General features: G+C 42.2%; 1 protein-coding gene across 1 annotated transcript; it reads right to left on the bottom strand.

Annotated features, from left to right (window-relative positions):
- Nucleotides 1-2722: 2722 nt before the first annotated feature.
- On the bottom strand, nucleotides 2723-16916 carry LOC106589830 (uncharacterized). Its single transcript, XM_014180215.3, has 2 exons — nucleotides 16623-16916; nucleotides 2723-4072 (listed from the first exon to the last, which is right to left on the bottom strand). Exons 1-2 carry the CDS (start codon nucleotides 16816-16818, stop codon nucleotides 2952-2954), a joined length of 1317 nt encoding a protein of 438 aa, XP_014035690.1. The 5' UTR covers nucleotides 16819-16916; the 3' UTR covers nucleotides 2723-2951.
- Between the last annotated feature and the right edge of the window lie 1649 nt (nucleotides 16917-18565).

Genomic DNA, 18565 nt, shown 5'->3' with positions numbered 1-18565 from the left:
CTACAGGATCGGGTCACCGCCTTGATGTTAGTGGAGAACGACAGGGTGTTGTCCAGGATCACGCCAAGGTTCTTAGCACTCTGGGAGGAGGACACAAGGGAGTTGTCAACCGTGATGGCGAGATCATGGAACGGGCAGTCCTTCCCCAGGAGGAAGAGCAGCTCCGTCTTGCCGAGGTTCAGCTTGAGGTGGTGATCCGTCATCCACACTGATATGTCTGACAGACATGCAGAGATGCGATTCGCCGCCTGGTTATCAGAAGGGGGAAAGGAGAAGATGAATTGTGTGTCGTCTGCATAGCAATGATAGGAGAGACCATGTGAGGATATGACAGAGCCAAGTGACTTGGCGTATAGCGAGAATAGGAGAGGGCCTAGAACAGAGCCCTGGGGGACACCAGTGGTGAGAGCGCATGGTGCGGAGACAGATTCTCGCCACGCCACCTGGTAGGAGCGACCTGTCAGGTAGGACGCAATCCAAGCGTGGGCCGCGCCGGAGATGCCCAACTCGGAGAGGGTGGAGAGGAGGATCTGATGGTTCACAGTATCAAAGGCAGCAGATAGGTCTAGAAGGATGAGAGCAGAGGAGAGAGAGTTAGCTTTAGCAGTGCGGAGAGCCTCCGTGACACAGAGAAGAGCAGTCTCAGTTGAATGCCCAGTCTTGAAACCTGACTGATTAGGATCAAGAAGGTCATTCTGAGAGAGATAGCAGGAGAGCTGGCCAAGGATGGCACGTTCAAGAGTTTTGGAGAGAAAAGAAAGAAGGGATACTGGTCTGTAGTTGTTGACATCGGAGGGATCGAGTGTAGGTTTTTTCAGAAGGGGTGCAACTCTCGCTCTCTTGAAGACGGAAGGGACGTAGCCAGCGGTCAAGGATGAGTTGATGAGCGAGGTGAGGAAGGGGAGAAGGTCTCCGGAAATGGTCTGGAGAAGAGAGGAGGGGATAGGGTCAAGGGGGCAGGTTGTTGGGCGGCCGGCTGTCACAAGACGCGAGATTTCATCTGGAGAGAGAGGGGAGAAAGAGGTCAAAGCACAGGGTAGGGCAGTGTGAGCAGGACCAGCGGTGTCGTTTGACTTAGCAAACGAGGATCGGATATCGTCAACCTTCTTTTCAAAATGGTTGACGAAGTCATCCGCAGAGAGGGAGGAGGGGGGGGAGGGGGAGGAGGATGCAGGAGGGAGGAGAAGGTAGCAAAGAGCTTCCTAGGGTTAGAGGCAGATGCTTGGAATTTAGAGTGGTAGAAAGTGGCTTTAGCAGCAGAGACAGAAGAAGAGAATGTAGAGAGGAGGGAGTGAAAGGATGCCAGGTCCGCAGGGAGGCGAGTTTTCCTCCATTTCCGCTCGGCTGCCCGGAGCCCTGTTCTGTGAGCTCGTAGTGAGTCGTCGAGCCACGGAGCAGGAGGGGAGGACCGAGCCGGCCTGGAGGATAGGGGACAGAGAAAATCAAAGGATGCAGAAAGGGAGGAGAGGAGGGTTGGGGAGGCAGAATCAGGAGATAGGTTGGAGAAGGTTTGAGCAGAGGGAAGAGATGATAGGATGGAAGAGGAGAGAGTAGCGGGAGAGAGAGAGCGAAGGTTGGGACGGCGCAATACCATCCGAGTAGGGGCAGAGTGAGAAGTGTTGGATGAGAGCAAGAGGGAAAAGGATACAAGGTAGTGGTCGGAGATTTGGAGGGGAGTTGCAATGAGATTAGTGGAAGAACAGCATCTAGTAAAGATGAGGTCAAGCGTATTGCCTGCCTTGTGAGTAGGGGGGGAAGGTGAGAGGGTGAGGTCAAAAGAGGAGAGGAGTGGAAAGAAGGAGGCAGAGAGGAATGAGTCAAAGGTAGACGTGGGGAGGTTAAAGTCACCCAGAACTGTGAGAGGTGAGCCATCCTCAGGAAAGGAACTTATCAAGGCGTCAAGCTCATTGATGAACTCTCCAAGGGAACCTGGAGGGCGATAAATGATAAGGATGTTAAGCTTGAAAGGGCTGGTAACTGTGACAGCATGGAATTCAAATGAGGAGATAGACAGATGGGTCAGGGGAGAAAGAGAGAATGTCCACTTGGGAGAGATGAGGATTCCAGTGCCACCACCCCGCTGGCTCGATGCTCTAGGGGTATGCGAGAACACGTGGGCAGACGAAGAGAGAGCAGTAGGAGTAGCAGTGTTATCTGTGGTAATCCATGTTTCCGTCAGCGCCAGGAAGTCTAGGGACTGGAGGGTAGCATAGGCTGAGATGAACTCAGCCTTGTTGGCTGCAGACCGGCAGTTCCAGAGGCTGCCGGAGACCTGGAACTCCACGTGGGTCGTGCGCGCTGGGACCACCAGGTTAGAGTGGCAGCGGCCACGCGGTGTGAAGCGTTTGTATGGCCTGTGCAGAGGGGAGAGAACAGGGATAGACAGACACATAGTTGACAAGCTACAGAAGTGTTGTTTCTTGTATTATTGTCTCGTGTCTTTAGAGAACTGTTTCACTTTGATATCCTTTTTCTTCTGTCCTGATTTTCTCTTTCTTTTCTTCTGTTAACTAGATATTCTTTTATAACAATTGAACAGAAATGTAATAAGTATTAAAGTTCAAATGCCCATCCCTAGAATTGACCACACCACTGCCTCAACTGTAATTAGGCTTTTTCGGTCATGAAAAGTGCCATAGAAGTTAAAATAATCATGTGTATATTATGTGGGCTACATCTCTACCTGACAAAGAACAATGGATAAACATCCTTTCTCTGGGCTCTACCTCATTTATTTTCAAAAAGTAACCATGTACAAAATAAAGTTAAACATTTGGGCTTAGTTAATGATTGATGCCTTAATAGGCCACTACATCAATGGAATTTACCATTGAACAGATTCCCAGATTTCAGACAGTACCTTTAACCAAGAGCAGTGACCTGAGGGGTATGTCTTCTTAATATTATATCTTTCAACTAACACATTTTACACAAAGAATTTTTACATGTCCTCAGTCATTATGAATATTCTTTCTGTGAGTTCGCAGATGTCTTTTTAGACTTGATGCTAACTTCAAGTGAGTTCCACACAAATGACATTGCACTCCCTCACCTCTATGAGTCCTCAAATGAACTGTCAGGTTTCCCTTCAGACCGAAGCATCTGCCACATTCATTACAGCGATGAGGTTTCTCCTCGGTGTGAGTCATCATATGCTTTGACAGGCTTCCATTCTCACCAAAACATTTGCCACATTCTTTGCACCAAAATGGTTTCTCCCCAGTGTGAATCCTCATATGCTTTTTCAGGTTTGACCTGGAGAAAAAGGCTTTGCTACATTCTTTACACCGATGCGATTTCTGTTCCGTGTGCTTTTTCTGATGAAATTTCAGACCACCTTTAGTCGTCAAGCATCTTCCGCACACATCACATTTAAAAGCCCCCCCTCTATGAACACCCATATGATTTTCCAGGTTCTCTTTGTGAAAGAAACATTTGCCACATTCGGTGCAGCAATGTTGTCTCTCCTCCGTGTGACGCTTCATGTGCCTGGTCAGGTAGCAGTTCAGGGTGAAACACTGTCCACACGTGTCACACATGTATGGTCTCTCATCACTGTGCCGATTCCGCCGATGCCTCATCAGACTACGTGCTGCCGTAAAGCATTTTCCACACACGTCACATTTTAGATCAGGCAATCCACTGGTTTCTTTTCTTGGTCTCTCTTCACTGTGATGATTTTGCTGATGCCTTTTCAGATTCGCTGCTGTCGCCGAGAATTTCCCGCACACGTCACATTTCAGATCAGGCGACTCAGCGGTGTGTTTCCTTGGCCGTCCTCTTCCCCTCTTTGACCTTGACAGTGGTATTCTGCTCACCACTCCAACCACTTTTTCATTATCACCGTCTGGGTTTACATCAGAGTGGGTCTGATAGTCACTGGTTGATTGGGACTCTCTGTTGCTCTCGTCTTCTGATTCTGTTTGGTTCTCAACCGTTATGATGTTGATAGAGTCCCATATAGACTCTACGGCATCAGATTCCACCGGCCCCAGATTGGCGCTCCATTCCTGCTCACAGTGCTGCTGGTCACAGTTAACCCCCTCTTCAGTAAGAGTGAGTTGCTGGAGGTCTGGAGGGAAGAAAGAGCAAAATTAAAACACTGAAAAGTGACAAGAAATGGGGATACTACCTACCTTTGACTGATTATTGGACTGAACACACGATGAATCCCAGTAAAATATAATATGCTTACACTTTCAGAAACAGATTAGATACAATTTAATACAAAATGACCTAAAATATAGATTATGAATAACAGTTTTTGCTGTGAAATTGGTAGCCTCTAGCACACTCAGACGAGAGTGCTCTGAAATCGGAGTAGATAGCCAGAGTGAATTTATGAACGCACCCTGAGTCAGTCATCTTCTACATGTGGCCGTGTCACTTAGAAATTAATACTTCCTGCAAAGACGTTGGGAAACGCGAGACGTCCGGCATCTAAATTGGCGAGGGAACTCCTTACACAAAAAGTGGTTTAAATATTGTTATGAATATTCTCTGGTTATCGGAGTTCCACCTGCAATTCGAAACAGGTGTGTATAAGACACCCAGTGCCTTCCGAATCCAAAATGAAGAAAGATTTGCCAAGTAGAGGCTGGTTGAAAATATGTTTACCAGTTTAGCTATGCCGCTGGAGGTTCGATATAGATTCTGAATGCACTGTAAGTATAGGCAAAGTATTCAGACCCCTTGACTTTTTCCACATTTTGTTACATTACAGCCTTATTCTAAAATTGATTAAATATTTGTTTTTCTCATAAATCTACACACAATACCCCATAATGACAAAGCGAAAACAAGTTTTTATACATTTTTACAAACTTAAACAGAAATACCTTATTTACATAAGTATTCAGACCCTTTGCTATGAGACTTTGAAATTGAGCTCAGGTGCATCCTGTTTCCATTGATCATCCTTGAGCTGTTTCAACAACTTGATTGGAGTCCACCTGTGGTAAATTCAATTGATTGGACATGATATGGAAAGGCGCACACCTGTCTATATAATAAAGTCCCAAGTTGACAATGAGCAAAAACCAAGCCACGAGGTCGAAGGAATTGCTCGTAGAGCTCAGAGACAGGATTGTGTCGAGGCACAGATCTGGAAAAGGGTACCAAAACATTTCTGCAGCATTGAAGGTCCCCAATAACACAGTGGCCTTCATCATTCTTAAATGGAAGAAGTTTGGAACCACCAAGACTCTTCCTAGAGCTGGCCGCCCAGCCAAACTTAGCAATCGGGGGAGAAGGACCTTGGTCAGGGAGGTGACCAAGAACCCGATGGTCACTGACAGAGCTCCAGAGTTCCTTTGAACCTTCCAGAAGGACAACCATCTCTGCACCACTCCACCAAATCAGGCCTTTATGGTAGTGGCCAGATGGAAGCCACTCCTCAGTAAAAGGCACATAACAGCCCATTCGGAATTTTCCAAAAGACACCTAAAGACTCTCAAACCATGAGCAACAAGATTCTCTGGTCTGATGAAACCAAGATTGAACTCTTTGGCCTGAATGCCAAGCGTTACGTCTGGAGGAAACCTAGCAACATCCCTACGGTGAAGCGTGGTGGTGTCATACCCAAGAAGACTTGAGGCTGTTATCGCTGCCAAAGGTGCTTCAACAATTAGTGAGTAAATGGTCTGAATATTTATGCAAAATGTTTTTGGTTTGTAATACATTTCTAAAAACCTGTTCTTGCTTTGTCATTATGGTGTATTGTGTGTAGATTGAGGTAGAAAAATGTTTTACTACATTTTAAAATAAGGCTGTAACATCACAAAATGTTGAAAAAGTCAAGGGGTCTGAATACTTTCCGAATGCTTTGTATACAGTGTTGGGGGAGGTATTCTGAAATATAGTTTAACAAGCTACCAATTACATCACACTGGAAGACGTTAAAACTACACTAAAGCAATCCTTAAGAGGAATACACTGTATTTTGTTACTTTGTTACTGTTTAAGTTACTTTGAAAAAGTAGTTCACTACATCAAACTGACCTCATAAAAAAACGGTAATATCTATATCTAAAATGTCATATAATACAAAGTTAAGAAACATGACTACAAGAACAGATGGTAACAGTGTAATAAGATCTGTGTGAGACAGAAAGTGAGTGTTATTCCAGGTGAAGCTGGTTGAGAGAATGCCAAGATTATGCAAAGCTGTCATCAAGGCTACTTTGAAGAATCTCAAATATAAAACATATTTTGATTTGTTGAACACTTTTTTGGGGTTACTACATGATTCCATAGTTATTTCATAGTTTTGATGTCTTCACTATTATTCCACAATGTAGAAAATAGTAAAAATAAAGAAAAACCCTGGAATGAGTAGGTGTGGAAAACTTTTGACTGGTACTGTACAGTTTGGGATTCCTCCTCTGTAAACGTCATGTGCCCGATGACCTGCGAGTGGAGAAGGAGAGTCATTTCATACAAGCACATTTGTTTCCACCTCTCCTCGCCTCTTCTCCTTGACTACCTTTTACCTTTTTGAAAAAGAGGCAAGGAGAGGATGGAGGAGGAGACGCGAGGAGACAAGTAACCAACTGAGAATCTCCCTTATATTTTGGGATTCCTCTTCTGTAAATGTAATTTGCCTGATAGACAAAGCTTTGCTTGTCTTTGCTAGTGGACAAAGTCTCATTTCATACAAGCCAATTTGTTTCCACTTTTCTTCTCGTCACCTTGATTTATTAATGGGGCTTGTGAAGCAAGAGTCCCCACTTTAAATCTTAGACATACTTCGGACATATTATTATTCGTTAGCGCGCTACTCCTGTTACACCGTTTAAGCTAGAAACGCTGTTCAAACTTGCAGACTGGTCTGGATTGAGTTGCTTGTATACAACTTTTTGATATCTTTCATACTTTTCAAACTATTAAGCTTTTTGTCCTCAATCCACTTTCATGGGATTTCCTCAGCATTCTAAAGGGCCCATTGTGACATCATGACTCCCAACATTCTATTCTATGCAACTTTTGACATCTGTTTTTTTACCACTTTTCAACAAGTTAGTGTATGAAATATTAATTCAATCTACTTATCTGCTATTCAAATCTGAAATCTGAACAAAATTACACACACTTATATATATATATATATATATATACACACACAAAAGTATTTGGACACCACTTCAAATTAGTGGATTCAGCTATTTCAGCCACACCCGTTGCTGACAGGTGTATAAAATTGAGCACTCAACCATGCAATCTCCATAGACAAACATTGGCAGTAGAATGGCCTTACTGAAGAGCTCAGTGACTTTCAACATGACACCATCATAGGACGCCACCTTTCCAACAAGTCAGCTTGTAAAATTTCTGCCCTGCTAGTTTCCATTGCTGAGCAGCCGCACACAAGGCTAAGATCACATTGCGCAATGAAAAGCGTCAGCTGGAGTAGTGTAAAGCGCACCGCCATTGGACTCTGAGCAGTGGAAACACGTTCTCTGGAGTGATGAATCTCACTTCACAATCTGGCAGTCCGACGGACGAATCTAGGTTTGGCGGATGCCAGGAAAACGCTACCTGCCCCAATGTATAGTGCCAACGGTAAAGTTTGGTGGAGGAGGAATAGTGTTCTGGGGCTGTTTTTCATGTTTCAGGCTAGGCCCCTTAATTCAAGTGAAGGGAAATCTTAATGCTACAGCATACAATGACATTCAAGACGATTCTGTGCTTCCAACTTTGTGGCAACAGTTTGGGAAAAGCCCTTTCCTGTTTCAGCATGACAATGCACCCGTGCACAAAGTGATGTCCATAAAGAAATGGTGTGGAAGAACTTGACTGGCCTGCACAGAGCCCTGACCTCAATCCCATCGAACACCTTTGGGATGAATTGGAACTCACTAATGCTTGTGGCTCACTATTGTAAAGTGGTTGTTCCACTGGATATCATAAGGTGAATGCACCAATTTGTAAGTCGCTCTGGATAAGAGCGTCTGCTAAATGAGTCCACGCAGCAATGTTCCAACATCTAGTGGAGAACCTTCCCAGAGGAGTGGAGGCTGTTATAGCAGCAAAGGGGGACCAACTCCATATTAATGCCTATAATTTTGGAATGAGCTGTTCGACGAGCAGGTGTCCACATACACTAAATTACCAAAAGTATCTACCGATCAAATGATAGTTAGTATTCTACTCTGCGCCAGCGACTTTTCCTCCAACGTTTTGTAAACAACTGAAAGTTTGACCATTTTCCCAGCACTTGAGACAAACACTTTGAGGGTATGACATCTTGGTCTACTTCTCTGCTATTTAAATCTGGAATCAGAACAGAATTATCTTCTACCAATCAAAAGTTACAGCTGTTTGTCAGAGTTTAGAGTGAAAAAAAGTAGCTAGATAACATCAACTAACAGCTCTCATGTCTCAAATGGAGATGTTGCTATGGATACTCACACACGCAAGGGAGTGCATGGGGCAGCGCAGGGAGTGAGAGACAGAGAAAATCAGCTATGGATACTAATGGAGGAAGTTACTGTATTTCTAATTTTGGATTGCGCAATCAGGCACAGGTAGGGGCTTCCGGATCCAAATGTGACTCCTTAGCCCAGGGCTAAAGCTTAGCCCAGGGCTAAAGCTTAGCCCAGGGTTAACAAATGCTTGTGTGAACACGGGATAAACTAGCTCAGGGCCAGTCATGCTGATGACACACTAGCAATTTTTGGAGGGAATGTTACTGAGCAATGTTGCTGGCAATGGAGTGGGGTATGAGAGTTCATAATTTCATAATAAACCATATATGAACTTAAAACTAAATTTCCCCATTTATTTACTCATCCCCTATAGCTTGATGTTGCCTGCCACATCTGTACTGGAATTTATCAGCTAACAAACAAAAAACAAAGAGGTGTTGCCCCTGCCATCCACCCAACTAGTCCTCGATCATTACTCAGTTTCATTACATTAGACATAAGAGTCACTGGATGAAAGCGTCTTCTGTACGGGGGAGTTTTGTTAAGAGCCCCGATGCTCAGTCTGAATATTAACGAGCATCGCTTGCCGTACGGTTTTGGAAGCATAAGGACCTTATCTTTCATATCAGTGAGAAAAGAAAAAAGGTTAAATTGATATACACCTTTAAGGTTTCCACATGGCCATATTTCCATGTTACAGCGCATGTTTACCGAAAACAGACCGAAGACAGAGTGTACTAGCTGTGATAATTAGCCACCTGCATCTCCGAACACATGTGTAAACTGAAGACGGACGCCACAAACGTGCTGTTACTGAAATATACTGTTGGCTGCAAGTGTGTTAAAACTGTGTACACTAAGTGTGTATTTTGCATTTGTGAAATTATTTTGATGTGATATGAAAGTAGTGGGATTTATGTTTTTAGAACCATACCACAATTGAGAATCGATTAACTTTTAGATGGAGTAATTGGATGTTTCCAGAGCCAATTCTCTTTTAAACAGAACATGTACGGTCCTTGGAAAATAAAGAGTAAGGTTAGACTCCTTTAGTCCATTATTGGGCTTACTGCCAGTCAAGTCAAGACAATGAAGACATAAGGACAATTACATTTTTATTTTACCAGGTAAGTTGACTGAGAACATGTTCTCATTTACAGCAACAACCTGCGGAATAGTTACACGGGAGAGGGGAATGAATGAGCCAATTGGAAGCTGGGGATGATTAGGTGGCCATGATGGTATGAAGGCCAGATTGGAAATTTAGCGAGGACACTGGAGGTTAACAACCCTACTCTTACGATGACTTGATTTAGCAAATGCTTTACTTCACAGTTCTAAGCTAGGAAGTGTAAATGGTATTCATCCAGCTAGACAGCTAGTTTAACATACAAAAAAACGAATCTAAAACAAAATGTAAAAACTACATGGCTAGCTAGCGAGCGAATTAGCCTGTTTGTCACATTGACGTAGGACTATAAACAAAATCTGTGGAGATTTTAGAATGTAAATCTTTGTGGGGAAAACAACTTAAAAAAAAAAAATTGATGCATGCCAGTAAAACTACTACACAACACTAAACAATACATGAATTACACTATAACGGTGACCAAAAGCTGTTCAAACAGCAGAGCTTTCTTTTCAGCACAATGGAGTGAATCCTTACCACCGCTACACCTGGCTATCAGAGGAGCCTTGTCCGGCAGCGAAAGTTAATTCAGCCTCATTTACGGCCTTTTAAAAAAACATCTTATATGGCTGACTTGCTTAAACAAATGTGGTCTCTATGACAATTGAGATGTACAAATATGACATAAGGGAACGATGAGCGGATAAGAAGCGATCCGTAATTTCGATTAAGACTTTTGAATTGTACAGCGACATAATTCAGAACATGGGATGTTCTAACAGTATTCTCCCTGTACACCAAGTCAGAACCATGGGATAAATAAAGGGGGCATATAAGCAGACAATGAAAGATCTTACAATATTTGTTGATGCTCTCTAAAACAGGCTCTCTAAAACAGGCTATAGACTACATGTGCACAACCAAGTCAGAATAGTAGGCTAAGTTCTGAGGGGGAACGGGACCAAATGATTAGGGTGAGGCACATGGGCAAACAGCTTACTACACAATGTACAATTAGTATTACTTTCTTAGCTACAGTATACATACCTCCCTGGCATATTACATAATTTATTCAGCAGCATACAAGACATTAATTGGAAAGGGGGATACCTAGTCAGTTGTACAACTGAATGCATTCAACTGAAATGTGTCTTCCGCATTTAACCCAACCCCTCTGAATCAGAGAGGTGCAGGGGGCTGCCATAATCAACAACCACGTCTTCGGCGCCCGGGGAACAGTGGGTTAACTGCCTTGCTCGGAGATTCGATCCAGCAACCTTTCGGTTACTGGTCCAACACTAACCACTAAGCCGCCCCAGCGACAGGTGTGCTGTTCTCACTTGAACAGGAAGGTGGCGCAGCGGTCCTTCTTGCAGGCACATTTTGTCATGAAACTGGCATTCTCTGGATTTATGGTGTTTTAAAGACATCTAGGAACTCGGAAAAAACAAGCTCGAATCACGAAGTCAGTGATCTTCAAGTCGGAGATCTAGAAAGAGGCTTGAGTTCACGACTTTTTGGATGACCGTTCAAAACATAATTTTCCAAGTCTGAGCTCATTTTTTTCCCCCCCAGAGTTCCCCGTTGTCTTGAACTCACTGAAATCTGAGATTTCCTAGTTTTGAGTTTCCAGTTGTTTGGAACGCAGAAGAAGTCATGCTGGCTTGACAGTATGGCCAATGTATTCAACCTTTTCTGGCCCATGGTGATGCGTGTGAATGTTAATCCTTTTAAGCTAGGAAAAGCCCAGACTTGGACCACACACCCTCTCCACCGAATAGCAGGCAGGAGAAGCTAAATAGGGAGTGCTTAGCATCGCTTGCAGTTAGCCACTGATTCTTTCCAAACCACTCATTGTTGAATTTGCAATTTCCGACTTGTGTAATGTTTATGTCCAATGGCCGATGAGCACCGATACATTTTATCTATTATTTCTCTTCATATGACAAGGATTAAAAAGGATTTGCCAGTAGATTGTCGATGTGATTCATGATGATGACTGCTTGTCTAGCTTGCTAGCTAAGATTTTATAAGTATGATGTTGACATGATCAGTCCAATCAAAGCTACGGTAGATATAACGTGAATTGACTTCAATTTATCTGTGGCCAATCCAATAACCTTGCGCCTTCTTGGATGGGCACTTCTAATGTAACTCTATGGTAGCAGCCAAGTGGGCTTGAACTTTCAAGCTCTGTAGATTTTGCGGTGACGCAGTGTCCACGAGTGACACTGAGCCAATCACGGCACAACTAGAGAAGATTAAACACCTACGCTCTGTATTTTCCTGCTGGCTGACCCTACATCACAGAAAGCACTGAGCTAGGCTGAAACACCTGCATTTTGGAGCGGCCTTACTCAAGAAAGCAAAAAGAGAACGTTTGTATGCTGCTTTATTAACTCAAAACATTTTTTACATTGTTTGCAAACTGATGTGACACGTATTAATGTCAAAATAACATGCAAAACAGGCAACAAGTAAACAAATTTTATATATATATATATATATATATATATATATATATATATATATTCGGGAAGTATTCAGACCCCTTGACTTTTTCCACATTGTTACATTACAACCTTATTCTAAAAGGGATTAAATTGTTTTTCCATAATCTGCACACAATACCCCATACCGACAAAGCAAAAACAGTTACATTTTTTTGCTAATTTATTCCAAATAAAAAACGGAAATATCACATTTACATAAGTATTCAGACCCTTTAATCAGTACTTTGTTGAAGCACCTTTCGCAGCAATTACAGCCTGTATTTGAGGAGTTTCTCCCATTCTTCTCTGCAGATCCTCTCAAGCTCTGTAAGGTTGGATGGGGAGCGTTGCTGCACAGCTATTTTCAGGTCTCTCCAGAGATGTTCGATCGGGTTCAAGTCCGGGCTCCAACTGAGCCTTCCCTGTGGCTCAGTTGGTAGAGCATGGTGTTTGCAACGCCAGCATGGTGTGTGCAACGCCAGGGTTGTGGGTTTGATTCCCACGGGGGGCCAGTACAAAACAATAAAAAATTATACAAAAACAAATAAAAATGCATGAAATAAAATGTATGTATTCACTACTGTAAGTCGCTCTGGATAAGAGCGTCTGCTAAATGACGTAAATGACTGGGCCACTCAAGGATTCAGAGACTTGTCCCGAAGCCACTCCTGCCTTGTCTTGGCTGTGTGCTTAGGGTCATTGTCCTGTTGGAAGGTGAACCTTTGCCCCAGTCTGAGGTTCTGAGCGCTCTGGAGCAGGTTCCTCAACGATCTCTCTGTACTTTGCTCCATTCATCTTTGCCTCGATCCGGTCTAGTCTCCCAGTCCTTGCCGCTGAAAAACATCCCCACAGCATGATGCTGCCACCCCCATGCTTCACCATAGGGATGGGGCCCCGTTTCCTTCAGACGTGATGCTTGGCATTCAGGCCAAAGTTCAATCTTGGTTTCATCAGTCCAGAGAATCTTGTTTCTCATGGTCTGAGAGTCTTTAGGTGCCTTTTAGTACTCTCCAAGCAATCTGTAATTTATTTTACCGATTCGCCACTTCCGTCTGGCCACTCTACCATAAAGGCCTAATTGGTGGAGTGCTGCAGAGATGCTTGTTATTCTGGAAGGTTCTCCCATCTCCACAGACAAACTCTAGAGCCCTGTCAAGTGACCATCAGGTTTTTGGTCACCTCCCTGACCAAGGCCCTTCTCCCTCGATTGCTCAGTTTGGCCAGGCGGCCAGCTCTAGGAAGAGTCTTGGTGGTTCCAAACTTATTCCATTTAAGAATAATGGAGGCCACTGTGTTCTTAGGGACCTTCAAAGCTACAGACATTTTTTGTACCCTTCTCCAGATCTGTGCCTCGACACAATCCTGTCTCTGAGATCGACGAGCAAGTCCTTCGACCTCATGGCTTGGTTTTTCCTCTGACATGCACGGTCAACTGTGGGACCTTATAAAGAGAGGTGTGTGCCTTTCCAAATCATGTAACGTAACAAAATATAGAAAAATTCAAGGGGTCTGAATACTTTCCGAATGCAATGTGTGTGTGTGTGTGTGTATGTATATATATATATTTATTTTGAGTCCCACCTGTTTAGCTAAAGAAAAAAAAAAAGAAATATATATATTTTTTTTTTCTTTTTTTTTTCTTTAGCTAAACAGGTGGGACTCAAAACTGGTGTGGTTCTGCCCCACCTGACGAGTCGCCACTGAACAAAGCCTAATGCATGGCTGGCTACTACTGCCTGAATTTATTCCAGACACCGATTTAGATGAAGGTAGGTTAATTCTAACCACATTTATCCAGACACATATTTAGATGAAGGTAATTACATTTGTAATTTTATGTTCTAATGATCTGTTGTTTAGTAAACATGCCTGGGTGAGAATAAATAATATTAGCAAGCATGGGCTTGGATCACGACATTATGACAGACTTCGTCAGCAATGGAATAATTATATGGACAGACAAAGTAGGCCACTTTCTGAATTTAGACAAACTTAGAGAGTATGGAATCTTGATTTTCAAATCATTACACTTTTTCCATTACCACAAAAATACTTTTAAAGAGCTAAAACAAGAGTCACAATTTTAGTTGATGTAATTACCTTTGACCTTTTTCAAAAAGAGGAGAGAACCACAGCAGAGAAGTGTTGCCATATTCTTGGTTTTCCCGCAAATTGGGGTACTTTAAAAAGGATATCATGGGTGACAATGTATTGGTCGCGGGTTGCTGGTTTTTGGGCTATTTCTAAGTTGCACCGCGGCTGCCATGGCATTTCTCTTTAAAAGAAATGTATATTTCACTGTGACCTGCTGCTTCCTGTCAGGTGTGAGTGGGTGACGGGGAGGGCCGGAGGGGCGTGTCTGTTGAGAGAGAACTACAGCTATTGGCTGAGTCACATGAGCATGAGGAGAATGCGCGCACCTCATGACAACTTTTTACCAGTTGTAAATAGGCTATTTAGATTGTCATTACGGAGACATCTATTTTCAACCCTTTTTCCGTAAATCATATTAATACGCTAGAACTGATGCACATCAAGAAATAGTGCAGACAAAGTACTGGAAAACGAGTTTGGGCGCACTAGAGCGCATTAAACAAATCTGCTAGGAGGTGGTTTAAACTGCAGTCGAATGTTGACATTACTGGAAAAGGGTATCAAATCAAATGTTATTAGTCACATGCGCCGAATACAACAGGTGTAGTAGACCTTACAGTGAAATTCTTGCTTACAAGGCCCTAACCAACAATGCCGTTTAAAAATACAAATAATAAGAAATAAAAGGCACAAGTAATTAAAGAGCTAAATGTTTTATGCATGCTAAGTTTTTGGGGGCTGCACGAGTGGAAATTTGAAATGGAAGTTATGGCACTCCCTCGTGTGGTTCTTTTTATTTGTTAAGTCCTCAATGAAACTGACATTAAAATGTGGAAAGAGATACATTTGCCTTTGTTGGCCATCAAGTAAACTATTAATTTATATGCCATTGTAGGCTACCATTTGATACAATAAATGTTTAAATGACGATATCAATGGCTTCATTGTAAATACATTTGTGCCACTTGTGTAGCATACATAGAGCTGCCAAACCAATTTAATAAGTAGCCTAATAACTTCAGTTTATTGTTGTTGTAGCCTTATGTTATTATGCCAATTTTAATGGACGTTTAATGAATTAAATTGGAAGTTATCAAAGTTCTATCGCAACTGCCGATCAGTTGCTAGAACGCATTAGATTGAGTCAGATTAGACTACAGGGAGAAAAATAAATGAAAGTATATTCACTTCATATTTACTTGACCAGGCAAGTCAGTTAAGAACAAATTCTTATTTACAATGACGGCCTACCAAAAGTCAAATGGCCTCCTGCGGGGACGGGGGATGGGATAAAAAAAATAAAAAATATATTAAATATAAATATAGGACAAAACACACATCACGAAAAGAGACAACACTACATAAAGAGAGACCTAAGACAACAACATTGCAAGGCAGCAACAGATGACAACACACCATGTTAGCAACATATTATTCATATTTAATTCAGAGATTGAAATTATGACCCCATCCTCAGTAGCCTATTCCAGCAGGCTACTGGGAAACACAAGCACTTCTTACCTCGAAATCGCCTCGCTATTCATGTGGAATAAATGAGTCTGTTAATTTGAACTACGCAAGCTGCTAGATCATTCAATTTACATCAGGCCTACAGCTCGTCTAGGCTACTGTAGATCATCTAAAATTAGATCTAGGCCTATCAGGGGCTATAGGATACCATTTATAATGGTTTTTAGTCTCAACATCTGGCACATAAGAGCACAACTGCAGCAAAATAGTCTAACATTAGTTTATGTTCATCCAAGTTTTTCTTGTTCAGAGACTGAGATACTCTGTCCAACTTTCATCACTCAAACTCTCCTGTCAGATTTATCTATAGTTATGCACGTGCGCAAAGGGGATTTATTTACAATTATAAACCTGGTTCAGCCCTGAATACTGCTTGGCTGAAAGCCAAAGTAAATCAGACCATATACCACAGGTATGACAAAAAAACTTTTGACGGTTCTAATTAATTACTTGGGTAAACAGTTTATTATAGCAGTAAGGAACCCTTGGGGTCGTTGGTATATGGCCAATGGCTGTATCCGAGCACTCCTTGTTGCGTCATGAAATAACAGCCCTTAAATAATGATGAATAGATCCACCATTGAGCACAATAACAACACTTGTTACAGAATATTTTACATAGAAATAACATCTGTCAGACTGGCCATATACCATACTCCCTTGTGCCTTAATCATAGCAGTCATACATTGACGGAACATTTTTTGGCAAGTTTAAATCAGGGTGTGCAATAACATTTGCCTAGGTTGGTTCATGCCTTTTGGGGAGGTTTGGGCTCGAAATTTTTGCTACACCTGGCAACCCTGCGGAGATGAAACGCGAGGAAATGAGCAAAACATTTGAGATTCTCCCACTGTCAGTATATGGCTAATTTATGTGGTACGCAAATCCTCAAAAATTGGGCTAAATGTCAAATGAAAATCAAATAGAGATATATATATATAGTCACAAACCTGCTAATCTATGCAACTTTATCTCTGGTTTGAAAACCAAATCCAGGATTCTTCGTAAACGTTCATTCGCCCGTCTCAAACGGCAGATTTCTTCCTGGTGCTCTGCTATCGTTTTTTTAACTGCCACGGATATCTCCACAGGAACTGCGATTAATTTTTCGTTGAGGAACAGATTAAGCAGCTGTAGTTTGTACATGTTAGGAAGGAAAGGGATGAGATGGAGAAGTTTTTTTTTTGCAGCAAGATTCGCTAACTACGGTCGGACACAAGGCTGCTGCTGCTTCTATGGTATCATGGCGGTCCGCAAACAATCGTTTGAGTGCATGCCGCCCCCTACTGTGCTGGAATGTACGATCAATCATGATCTCCTCAATTCTGTTCCATCATGAAAATAAAATTCAAAACCAAATAAATCCCTCTTCTAACACACCCTCCCCCAAACCCGCTAAACTTGATATATATCAGGCTGAAACACTCCACCGTTCAGATTGTTCAGCATGTCAACAATCATTTCAACAGTAACATCTGTAGGCCGTCATTGTAAATAAGAATTTGTTCTTAACTGACTTGCCGAGTTAAATAAAAAATTCAAAAATATTTTACCCCAATATCTCTTTTGCCATCTCCACAATAATCTTCAACCTGGCGTTTCTGCTTTCCACAACCCAAGTCGTATTGATAAGCTTACCAATAAAAGCTATGAAGTCAACTTGATTCATTATCAAAGTGTCCTTTGACACCGCATATTCATGAGCACAAGATTTCTGAACAGGCCTCGAAACCATGCCAGGACCATCAGAAGCACCACCCCCGACAGTAGGGTCGGCTCATCAAGTTAAATCCAATATTTTCATATTGGACATGCATATTGCACCATACAAAATGATCTGTAGGTTACTTTGTTTCGCAGTAAAATGGGGTCCATTCTACTCAGGAGCACTTCTAGTTTCCAAATCTACAGAGTTTACACTCAGAGGAACATTCTACAAACAAACAATATACAGTTGAAGTCGGAAGTTTACATACACTTAGGTTGGAGTCATTAAAACTCGTTTTTCAACCACTCCACAAATTTCTTGTTAAAAAACTATCGTTTTGGCAAGTTGGTTAGGACATCTACTTTGTTTATGACACAAGTAATTTTTCCAACAATTGTTTAAAGATTATTTCACTTATAATTCACTGTCACAATTCCAGTAGGTCAGAAGTTTACATACACTAATTTGACTGTGCCTTTAAGTAGCCTACTGTATACATCACATAAAAGTATAGCACTGTACAGAAAAAAACTATAAATTGTGTCCGTAAAACCAGGGTCCAGTCTACTCACTAGAGTCCCTAGAATACAAAAGAGTTTGAACAAAAAGCTAGGTCAAAGGAAGTGTTGCTGGTCTTTTGTATTTGTATTCATTATGGATCCTCTTGGCAACAGCTACTGGGGTCCGGCAAAATTAAGGCAGTTATGCAATTTTAAAAACATTACAATACATTCATTACAGAATTCACAGCTGTGGTCAAACAGCTTAAAGTGGGGCTTAATGAAAACGTTAAGCTTTGACCCCCTGCTAGCACAGGGGGTCAATGTTCGAGTGCGGAGGTGTCAGAGAAGAGTCCAAAGTGTAAAACTGTACATGATTAGAGATGACGTAGCCCTCCATACCTCTCCCTTCGCTGAAGACTGGAGCCCTCCTCACCTCTCCCTGCCCTAAAGTATTTTCCCCATTCATTTGCAAGAGCGGTTTTCACAAATCAGACACAAGATGTGTGTTTCAGGCCCTATTCAGGTGATTGATGTCATAGAATGGTGCAGTGTGTATTGTGTAATATTTTCATGGAAAACCTACCTTGAATTTACAAGCTGAGTCCACTCTAAAGACCATATCATACAGTGCCGTGAAAAAGTATTTGCCCCCATTCAGATTCTCTATTTTTGCATATTTTTT

Source organism: Salmo salar, chromosome 28 (assembly GCF_965601325.2).
Source record: "Salmo salar chromosome 28, fSalSal1, whole genome shotgun sequence".
Taxonomy (NCBI): domain Eukaryota; kingdom Metazoa; phylum Chordata; class Actinopteri; order Salmoniformes; family Salmonidae; genus Salmo; species Salmo salar.
Note: the sequence above shows the minus strand (reverse complement) of the source record. Positions and strands in the feature narration are given on the sequence as shown.